Source organism: Nyctibius grandis, chromosome Z (genome assembly GCF_013368605.1).
Source record: "Nyctibius grandis isolate bNycGra1 chromosome Z, bNycGra1.pri, whole genome shotgun sequence".
In the NCBI taxonomy this organism is placed as follows: domain Eukaryota; kingdom Metazoa; phylum Chordata; class Aves; order Nyctibiiformes; family Nyctibiidae; genus Nyctibius; species Nyctibius grandis.
The window spans coordinates 61,988,726-62,000,510 of record NC_090695.1 but is presented as its reverse complement, the minus strand read 5'-3'; the positions used below and the strand labels follow the sequence as shown (position 1 = coordinate 62,000,510).

Genomic DNA, 11,785 nt, shown 5'->3' with positions numbered 1-11,785 from the left:
CTAAGTAGTTCTACTAAATTTTATGCAACCTTTTAAATCTCTCTTTCCCTGATCAATCATGCAGATAGGTTTTTGTTTACGTTGACTTCTAGGAATGGGTTTTCAGTGTACTAATACACTCAAAGACATTTATAGGTAAAGAGGGTGGTGGTTATTTATTGATTCTTAGCACCAACATTTCAGTCATCAAATTAGGAAACAAAACCAATGCAGTGTGACCCACACACCAAATAAACAGACTGATGAAATGCTGGAAATGCAGGGTTTGAAATACATGCAAGACTGAAATTTGTTTGCATAAGCTGTTGTAAGAACGATGCAAAAACCTGTCTTAATAGAAATCAGTTTTGGCACAAAAAGACAAAGATAGGCCAAAATCATTACATATCTTATTCACAACAAAGATTACAGTCAGTGATTTGTTAGTATTAAGTAGCTTAATCACTGCTTAATGGTAAGAAAGAATATCTTATTGAAAACCTGGGAAAACATGGAGGAATTTTTTTCTCCTGAAGTTTTCTATCACTTTCAATCTTATCTTAGGGTATGGGAAACTTCCTCACTTGTCTTCAGAGCATTGGAGATAGAGTAAGAAGAATCTTGTGGAGCTCAAAAAGCTAATTTACTACATACAGATCATAAAAACACCTTATTACCTCATTTGTAAGACACCTTCCCCCAGAGACTCTTGTTAATGATAAAAAGGCTATGCAAGAGAAGATGTGTTCTAGTGTCTTTTAGCTGGTTATAAGAGATCATGTACACTACATACTGTTCCACGGCATTCTGAAGAAAAATTCTGCTAATGCAGCCTTTATCTTTTTCCCAATGAGGAGATTCACTAATCAAAAATTTAACTTGCTTTGGTGTTCAATTAAGATCAAATTCATTGTGTGCATATTTGTATGTTGCAACTCCTACTATATTTGAAAAAATGTAAACGAGAAACACAGTAAAGAGACATTCCAGGATTTTTCTTTCTTTATCAGAGCGCTAAATAGACCTCCATAATTCTTGGTCTCTAAGCAAGAGCATAGTCAAACTGGCCTTTCTCCAGTCTGTCAAGTCCATCAGCCCAGGTTGAGGTCGTCATACTTCGGTAGGGGTCGAGGAGAATCCGGAAGCAGCGAACAATGAGGATTCCCAAGAAAATAAATAACAAAATCACAAGGGCAAATGTTGTTTTCTGTTCCAGGGTCATGCTAGAATTTGGTGTCACGTTCCCAGGTGGCACCAAAGTGGCAGTGACTATCTCTCCATCCATCATCCAGGGAAGCTGAAACGAATAATCCCACAGTCGCCTTCTTTCCATCATCAGTTTGCTGAGGTCAGAGTAGAAGCCATTGAGATGCACTTTGCTATCTGTAGGGCAAGGGGGAAGCAATGTTAACTGTGAATAGCCCTTTTGTTTGTTTATTTCAATACAACTTTCTCCTAATGGAGAAAAATGAGATGGAAAAGAACTTGACAGCAAGTTTGCTTGCCTCTGTGTCATATGTAAGAGACCTGTTAGAAATCCTGTACTGTTCTGTTGGCAGTGCTGAATCCAGCCATCAATATTAAATGTCACTAGACCCTGAGCCGGCAGTAACCTCTCCCTGCTACCATATCATTTGGGTTGGGGTAGAACATTTCTTTCTAGCAAGGGGGAAAACGAGGGGTTTAATCACACTGCTCCAGTGGATAGCCCACAGAAACAGCAAATTGCATGCATTGCTGCAGAACAGATGAACTGTAGTTGATGCTACTCTAAGTTGGGGGAGAGGGTTTTGAAAAACAAGTGTAGTCATGGTTTTATACACAATGACCAAAAATGTTTTAAGGTGGGATGGATCAGGATCCGCTGCAGGCCAAGAAAATCCGTGTGTCCCCACAACAGAAGGCAGCAACCATTCAGCGCCTGTAACACTGCAGCATTTATGAAGGCAAGGCATATAAAATTTGTGTTTTAAATGAGAGAAGATTTAGGAAGGCAACTTGAAGTAAGTCAAGTAGTAATCAAGCTCAAGGGCAAATGTTTCCTCTTCTTACTTAAAATCAGTATCAGGCTTACAAACACAGTTAGCAAGAAAATGTTTTTTATGTCACCAGCTCTGCCACATTGAGAGAATCGCCAGGATTTGGGACTGAACTTGGCTGTTTCTAGGCAGCAGAGCATATGCTGTGCTACCGCCTGCCTGGCACGACTGCTCCCTTGACTGTCTGGGTGTCTGCCTATGATTATTTCCTCCTCCCTTGGATTTTCCTTCCAGCGGGAGGGATGCATTGCTGGATGCCACAGCTTAGGTCTGGACATCAGCACCACTGAAATTACCTGTAAAGGGTCCTCAGGAAAAGAAAGGCTTCAAAACTGGTTGAAGGACAATGCTGTCTCAGGTGAACATGTTGTGTTAATGGTAAAAGGAAGGAAAAGAAATACAAGAACACAACGCAATATATAGCATGTAGAGATGAAAATTTCACATGATTATAACCACTCCGTCACCAGACTAGGGTCAATAATGATTTACATGCACGCCTCAGCAAGAACAGTTAATAGGTTAAGTGGATTAAGAAAGCACAGTCATACTGGAATATTGCCAGGTTTATTCTAAAAACTGCACCTTAAACAGAATAGAGAAAGTATTAAAGCAACAAAAATATTGGAAGTGCATGTCTATTATTGCCTGACTTAATTTATGAAGGAAATGATAGAAAGATCAAAAATGTTAACTTCCAGTCTTTTGAAAGAGTGTCTCAGCTACCAGCTGATAAAAAATGCAGATTACTGTCTAATAGAGAGAGCTAAAACTTTAGGAACAACTGGTTTAATAAAGCTGACAGACTTTTTTTTTTTTTTTGAGGGGTGATACCTGGTGAAGGAAATAATGAATTCTGGCAATAAATAATCTTGTTATAAAAAAGAAGAAACATATAAACTGAGGCAAAGTGTATCACTGTGGCAGTGATGCTACAGTGAATGCCAAAGCTAGTGGTGTCCCCTTCTAAAAGACTTCTGGTACTCTGACTTCAGAAAGCTCTTCAGCACACACATTATGTCATGTTTTTTAATGTTATTTAAGCATATGCCCACAGCTATACACACATTGTACACACTTAACAGTCTTTCCTAAAACTGCAGTCACACAATACAGTAGCTATGCTTGCTCTCACAGATCAGAGTGTTTTAGGAAAGGTTTTCCTGACATTTTTCTAGGCATTATCTGAATACAGTTAGCAACTGTGGGAGAAAATGCAGAAGATGGAAAATCTGTGACTGTCAGGAAAGATCAATTTTTGATATGCTGGTTTTAAATGTCAAACTTAGAATAGACAAAGGATTCTGTACAGGGTATTTTTCTAGTTTTGAAGAAACTTGATTTTAAAAAGATATGTATAATTAGTGACTTAGTGATAAGCTTAGTCATAATAGTGATAAGTTTAGTGATAAGCAAATGCAGTTCATCATTTTCCTTTTGGGATCAAACTAGGCACCTAAGTGGGATAATACAGAGAAGAGTTAGATATTAATTTTCATACCAGTGAGCACTATTGACTGATTTTAGGAACAGGTGAGATGTTTGATTATTCTACAATCAGCAGCTTTTCACACTCAGAATCCTAATTTTTATGCTATGGATTATATACAGTAAAATACTAAGACTACATTGCAAAGCTGAAAGAAATGCAATTCCGAGGCTTTGGGCTTCCAGACAGTCTTCTGAGTGTGCTCATTACACTGAATGATTGCAAGCTTTTTGGGGCAGGCAGTTTGTCTCCACTGAAAGGCACACCACCAGGCATAACCACATCCTTTGCCCTCTTCGGACCACTTCTTTTGCAAGCTAAAACTTAAATGAGATCATTAACCATTCCCTATGTGACAAAATGATGTTTAACTATCCTGACTGATAGAAGAGCATGGGTACTTGAAAGGAGAAGGTAACTAGCTAAAGACATTAATTGGGTGTGTCTATAGACACAAGTAATTAGGCTTGGAAGCACCTTGGCCACAGCAGTGTGAGCTTCCACACTCCAGGCCTCTGGCCATTCACCTGGAGCAACTGGTGTAAAGAAGTCCCTGAGCTCCTCATCTTCCTCCCTGCCTGTCACTTTCTTTTGTGCCAGCAAGAGCTCTGCTGGCACTGGACAGCAGAGACTGTTTCCAACCGGAAACACTCCCTATCTAGGAAACTATATAGACTGTACATGGCAACATACCCTTAAACTGTGTTTTCTTGCATGAGAACCTCTGCACTCCTTGCAAGAGTTCCTCCAGCCTGTCTGAACTCCATCCTGCCTGGATGGTACTGATCAAAGGCTGTCAGGGAGGACAGAAGCCTGGAAGAGGATGCTGAGGAGCTGTGAAGAGAGACAAAAAGGCCCTTCCTCATGGCATGAGGGAGACTTCTGCACAAGGACCCACCTCTAATGCAGATCCCAAGAGGCAAGAGATGAAAGCATGAGTGTGATGCACACTATAGGTACCCTCATTTCGGCACAAAGGTATCCATGCAGCCCAAACCAAATAAATAAAAAATACAGACCATAGCAAGAGAAGCGGTAGAAAACAGATAACAGTAATAATAACAACACAACCTGAATGCGTTACTTTTCAGCTTGTTCCAATCACTAAGAGCTGAGCCAGATTATAGCATGGAGGAAAAGCCCCAAGGTTGTTCAGAAATTTGTTAATATAACTAAGATTCCTCTAGGTGCAGACCTGCTTCTTTTTTTTCCCCCCACATGTCAGATAAAATCTCAACTGATAAAACAAACAGATTATCCTTCAGTTAAATGAGTAGCCCTGATTTTTTTTCCTGAGTGCAGAGGTGCCCCCTTCAATTACCTTCTGTAATGAGCTCCTTGCAGATGTGTCTAATGTTTTGTTTAATGAGTACACAGTTGCACATCACTGTATCCACATCAGGTTGTTGCTATAATTTCTCCTTGCCAGTGTGCACACGTCCATTAGGTAGTCCAATTATAGTGCTCCCTGAGGTTGTGCTTACAGTCTAAGATACTAAATTTATAAAGAAATAAAGAAACAGAGCAAAACTTGCAAATCATTAGTGGCATTAAATTGACAGGTTAGTCCTTGGCACGTCCTAAACCTTAATAGCTTTCATATAGTTTCAGATGCTCACCTGCAGCCCAGTAGCTGAACTATGAGCATAGGGCCTGGTCAAATGTTACCAAAAGGAAACTTTTCTGGTCAAGCCACTAAGATTTTTAAAGTTAAAATGTCATTGGATTAATTAGTTGATAGAGCTATCTACACATTCGTCTGAACGATACAAATTCTCAGGACTGAAGATTTAAACTTGTTCAAAGTACCTTTGATTGGTCTTTCTGTGCTTTCAGCATTACATTTGTTTCAAATTTAACTTTAATTGAAAATTGCTGTACGTTAAAAGGATTTCCTTAGGGCTCACATTTTAAAGCTTCTTACTTTGAGAACAATAGGACTAACGGAAAGAATAGCTTTAAGATCTGCACCTCTAAGAACAACATATTTACAATTAAATTTGGCTTTGTTCTGTTGTTTAACCCCCCCCTCTTTGTTACCGTGTACAACATAAATTACGTTTTGTATCAACACCCATATGTTTATGTTCTTACCATGAAAGTCTTGTATGTTGGTGAGGAGTCACAGCCAAAGAGACTATAGGAAATTACATGCTATTTTGCTGAGTAGAAACTTACTTCTACCCATTTTGCCAATTTCTGTATCCTACCTGTTCATAAACTCGTGTATCATCCTATCCACGTAGCTGCAATATGGCATGAATACTCTCAGATACACAGAAGCTCTGGTGCTGACCTTCAGTTGCTGTAAATTGTTCCAATATAGTCGGAGGTACACACGGATTAACATTGCCGCCCCTTCGTCTTTCAAAGTACTGAGGAACTGGTAACTCAAGAAACTATTGAAGACATCTAGACTGAACTGTGACATACACAACCTATGTGTGTATGGATTCAAAGCAAATACTTTAGTTAAAAATATTAACAATGAAACACCATATAGAGTGGCAGCGTCTGTTTATTGCTATTTCTTGACAGATCATTCACTGCACAATGTTCTGTGTAAATCACATAAAGCAAACAGAAAAGCTTCTGAAACAAGCAAGTTCAAAGGAGGAATCTGACCAGCAGAAAACCATTTGAGTCTCTGGAGCTTTCAGCCTTGCTAACCAGACCCAAGGCAAAATTTCCTGCTACTGCAGCTAGCTATAGAGTTCTGCTGACTTAATTACCGTCTCGCCCGCTTACACTTTTGGCCCTGTAAAATTTGATTGCTAAAATTACAATTAAGCAATAAACACATCAAGACATTAAACACCAAGACATTTAAACACATTAAACAGGATATTTTCCTCTCTCTTTTAAGTCATCACCCAGGGACTTTCTTTTCCCCTTCTTGTTCACTCAAGATTTACTGGCCTAATCTGCAAGGTCTGTAAGGACTTCACTGAGTGCTTCACAACATATGCCTTATATGCAGGTATCCTATATTAGTGGAGCAATTGGTTTTCCATTATGAAATGTCTCATGGAATGTAGCAAGCACACAACTGTGCCAAACCATGTGCATGATTTTCCTATACCACTCATACTGGTTTCACTGATTACTCACTTCCTTAGCTACAAAAACACATGGCAAGTTTCTTCAGGTTCAAACATCTGCACACAAACTATTTGAGCAAAGATATTTCCATGCACTCACAGCTCAGTTGCTGTGATTGACATTTTAAACCTACCTTAAATAAACAAAACTTGATTACAAAAAGTACCAGGCTAATAAATTAAATTACACGTGCCCTTCTCTTGTACCAAAACATCTCTTACATTCCTTCATCCTGTATCCTGAAGTGTAGTTTGCTGCACAGTCTAAATGAGTATATTAACAATGTCCTTTTCATCTACACTTCATCCTTTTGTTCTTACAAATTTTATATCAAGCTGACACTGCCCTTCCCCTGCAGGGACATATCCTCACCGTCTCTCAACAGCTTTTAAGGACAGATCTTTGTGTGCAAAAAGATCCCGTTGGTGCGCCATTCAGCTGTTGACATTGTTAAAGCAAGTTGATGGGTTAATTTTAGCAGTAAAACAATGCTAGAAAGGGATCTGTTCTTTTTTCTGTAGACCCTCTCCCATATCATGCACCTCACTTCTACTTAATGCACCATGGAATGTTTAAAATGTAAGCTCGCCTTTAATGTGTTAACGTGCACGTATAATATTTTTAATTCCTCTACATAAGCTGTGTGAGGATGATTTATACACAAAAAAGGTCAAAGTTATTCTAAAAGCTTGAATTAATCACTGCATTTGCTAAAGAAATTGCTAGCTTTATGAGATACTACTTGTGAAGATCTAAAGGTATGAATCTGTGAAACATCAATACATTTACACCATCCAGGAATCTGTGCAGTGGTTTGAAATATACACCCAACAGACTGTTTTTCTTCGTCTGTATACAGTCTTCTTCTAAAAAGAGGGTGTACAGATACACAGGCATCAGTATTGCAACCCTCCTCCACAGAGAATATCTTGAATGTATAGTGGTAGTAAGAGAACCAAAAATGCTAAAGGTTTTAAAGCTAATAACATGGCTAATATCTTTATAGACTGGATCCTACATGAATCAGCAAGTTGAAAATTTGTTGTCTTAACAGTCATAAATCCTTACCAAAAAAATATTTGCAGCTCAAAATGACAAGAAATGGATTTTATACTACCTTTTCTGTCATCAGTAAAAGATGAACTGTAATATACTTTGCAGAAAGTAAACAGGGAATACACAACAATATAATCAGTATACATTCATTTAATTATTGTTACTTTTAAGTCTAATGTCAGTGTTCCTGACCTGCTTTGTAAGACACAATAGACAATATTAGCCAGGCATATGCAATATAAAGTTTTTAACTTTATTAAATAAATGAAGAAAATTAGACAATCAATTTCTGTGAAACAAATACCTTCATCTAGTCGAGAGGAAACTTGCCTAATTTCCCACTGCAGCAGTTACAGGTAGTTACAAGTATCCTTAGTTTCCATTCTTCTGCACCTTTCTCTTATTTCTAAGCATAAAGGATCAGGGGCTGCCAAGGAACTGGTGAATACCCAAGTTCAAAAGCTGCCTTTTGAAGGCTTAGAATTTTACAGAAAAACCCCCCATAAACTCGAATGAGAGTCCTCTTTGTGTGTTAAAAGTAATTAGCTGACAATACTGCAGGTTTTTTTAAAGTGAGGCTATAATTTCAGTTCTGCCTCACCAACTCTTCAATGGATTCTGCTGGGCTGTGTACAGCAGTCGCCTCGCAGCCTGTGTGAAACCATCTTCAGCAGAACATTAACATTCAAAAGGTGTACCAAAAAAAACACCAACCAAAAAAACCCACAGGGTATTCCCATACTTTTGCAAAATCAGACCTATAATCTGCCAGTGCTTCTTTCTTCTTCTCTATTGATCGTTGTCAGTAATCTGTCTGTTTAACACCAATTAATACTCCTTTTATCAGTCAATTTGAATATTGATCACAGTTTGTGATATTCAGCCAAATACCTTAATCCCTTACACTTCTTAAAATGTAGTGGATTATGTGATCGCCAATGGTGTACTTCCCTTAGAAAATAAACTGACCTTGCAATGGGAGAGGATATAGTCAGTAACATTTGCTGCTTAACTTCTGAATTTATATCTAGGGATTTTTGCCCTGGGAGTTGTACTTGTTTCTATGTACTAAAGCTACTCTTGATATAGTTGGTTTTTATTTTGAGGGAAAATATCTAACTAAAGTGAGAAGGTTCCTGTTTTCCTTTCCCACGAGAAAAATGAAGTCAGTTTTAGAATGTCAGTCAGATAGGCTGATCAAAAAATGTAAGGATTTTTCTTTTCCTAAGTTTCTTCTTAAAAGCAAGCAGACACACACACACAAACCTACACACACACATGTACACACACACACAGAGACCCCAAACCATTTTAAGGTGGCAGAATGTTATTTGTTTTGACCTCTTACAGGGAACTTCAGTTTTCAGATATCTCAGATATTCATAGACCAAAAAAAGATCATGGGATGTTATTCTGCTCTCCTATTTCCTTCAGGCTTCTGGTATGGACAATAGATTTGAAGATTACAATAATTATCCTCCTTTCCCTACCCCTTGAGGATTTTCCCATGGAAGCATCCTTTATTTTAAAATATTAACCCTGCCAACCACATTGTGGTCAACATTGTGGAGCATGGGACCATGGTTTTGTGCATGTCATAGGACAAAATATGCTTGCAGAGGAGATGCAAATCTGCCACCCGGATTACCACAATGCAGAGATGGTCATTTTGTGGACACTCACGCAGACAACCAGAGACATCCATGCACCCTGGCGGTGGTCTGTCTTAAACCCATTCACAATTTGGTTTTTCATGCTTTATACAACTATAAACAAAGACGAAAGCACCTCCTCTTGCTGTCACATAAAAACCTCCATTCAAGGCTCCCTCAGCACCTCGTCCTTTGCAGGGAAAGCAGATAACAGGGGCTATGCAGGGACCTAGGCTTGGAACACAGAAATATTCTGTGCGAATATGTCTACTTCAGTTGCAAGCATGTTGCTTTGACGGCTAGTTACACAAGTATACACCTCAGTACAAACCACAAGGCAGACTGCCATATGAATGTGTTATGCTCACATCAGGGTATACCTCTGCCTGCAGGAAAACATTTCAGGAAGGACTTTTTCGGCTCCTTGTTCTCCTTTGCACATATGGGCATAGGTCAGTCTGATGCTGTGTTCTGCACCCTCTGAATCCCTCAGGATTTATTCCTCTAGACGAGCTTCAATAAGGGTGTCCTGGGGCCTCTTCCTACGCTTCCCTTAGTCTCATCAGCATCTCTCGTTCTGTGACTTTAAAGAGCCAGTTTGTAATTTCCCTTTTTAATTCTTTGAAGACTTTCCACTTTCTGAACCTGAACTCCACACAGCTAGATTTGATCCGCTCATTGCTATAGCAAGCAACTTCTGGAAGGATGATTGGCAAGGTTTAGTAACCCCTCCTTGCCTGAAAGATTCATGACAAGACTTGACAAAAGAGGCTGGATGACATTCCCAGAAGATTTCTGGCATAGGGATTTCATAACATCAGATAGAAGCTTTATATTTTGCATTTAAGTACTCTTAAATCACACACAGTCTTACAGACTCAGTATCACGTTACTGCAGCACCACCACTCTGCGATCCAGGCAAGCTGGTGTGCCTTCTGGGGTGTACCCTTTTGTCATGAAGAAACTCATCACACACTTCTCTTTAAACAATTCTCATTGTGATACAAGTTGTGATCCACTCAGCTCCAAGAAACTGAGCAAGGCTGCAAGAAAAGAAGGAATGATTAATTTCTTACGGGAAGACAGATCATAAGAGCATGAATCTATAATCCAGCAATGAGGGAACTCCCACGGAAGGGGAAGTTTGCTCCTTTCACTCTATATGTCTTTTATATTATTATTGGATTAAAAAAAGCCATTGGATTAAAAAAAAATCAGAAATAATCCTGGGAGCCAGCTGGTTAACATATAAAAGCCGGATGCTGCTGCCACGCTGTGTGAGTTGGACCCCAGAATAGGCGTAAGCAGTGCTTTTGCTAGGATCTGGTCCCAATAAGGTTAAAGCAGGAGCCAGGAATTAAGTGGAAAAGCCCTGAGGTGTCTCTGACCAAGTCGGTCAGAGAAGGAAGAGAGGAGCACAGACTAGTGAGTTCAAGAAGTTATTAGCCAGGGAATGTTTTGGATGTCAGTGTCAGAGTTAGGTTCCCATAGTCCCCTTAATGCTGCTTTAGGCAGCTGAAGCTTTTGGGTGTAACTTTCGTGTTTAACAGATGCTATAGGGTCAGTTCTTGTAGGGCTTGCAATGAGTGCATCATACCCTGCCTTCCAGCCCCAGGGACTGCAAACTCCTGTATTCTTATTTGACTTGAAAATAGTATGCTTCACATATGCCTTTGAAAGGAAATAATGTAAAATTATGAAATCAATGTCAGAAATACACTGGTGTTTCATGTAATTTCCTACAGCACTATTAATGGGATGAGTGTGCATCTCCAGCTATTTAATAGGAAAGTTCCTCTAGTGCTCTTCAAAGAAAGTTTTTCTCAGCCAATATCATGAAAATTTTTTCCATAGCCTTGGCTTGCTTTGCTATAAAGCTGTGTTTTACTCTTAACAACTTTTTGAAAATGGAGACTTGAAGATAGTTATTTTTAATATTTAGATGTGTTTCAGTTCCAAAATCTATATCCATTTCAAAAAGTGTAAATAAGGGCAGCCTTTCAGGAAAGAACCAAATTTTGATTAAAAGCCATAAATGCAATCCTGATACATTCACTGTGACTCAGGAGACTCTCCTGCCAACTTTTTTGTGTGCTTCTATTTTTGTCTGCTCACAGATCTGTTACTTACTTTTGGGAGGTGGAGGCCCTGAAGTGCTGCTTCCCACCCGTTCTACAAGCAGCAGTGTGCCAGATACTCAGCGTCCCACTTGCAGGTCCTCTGCCACTATACTTACACAGAAGGGAAAGTACTGAGCAAACTTGCTTTTTCCTGCAGAAGTTGCTCTCCCAGATGTTTTTACTGAGCTCCCCTAACCCTCATAGCTAATGCCAAGACCTTTTTCAGGCTGGTAGAGGTAAAGCAAGTGAGAAAGATGTTGGCTGATTGGGCAGCATTCACAGCCCAGCACAGCCTTTTTTCCCTGCAGATGGCTTTAATTGGCACAAACATCTGGCGGTATCCTTCC

The 11,785-nt window shown here is 39.3% G+C and overlaps 1 protein-coding gene across 1 annotated transcript; it reads right to left on the bottom strand.

The window, feature by feature from the left end:
- Positions 1-1,021: 1,021 nt before the first annotated feature.
- CTXN3 (cortexin 3) lies at positions 1,022-1,315 on the bottom strand. The gene has a single exon (XM_068423908.1). The coding sequence runs from the start codon at positions 1,313-1,315 to the stop codon at positions 1,022-1,024; it is 294 nt and encodes a 97-aa protein (XP_068280009.1).
- Between the last annotated feature and the right edge of the window lie 10,470 nt (positions 1,316-11,785).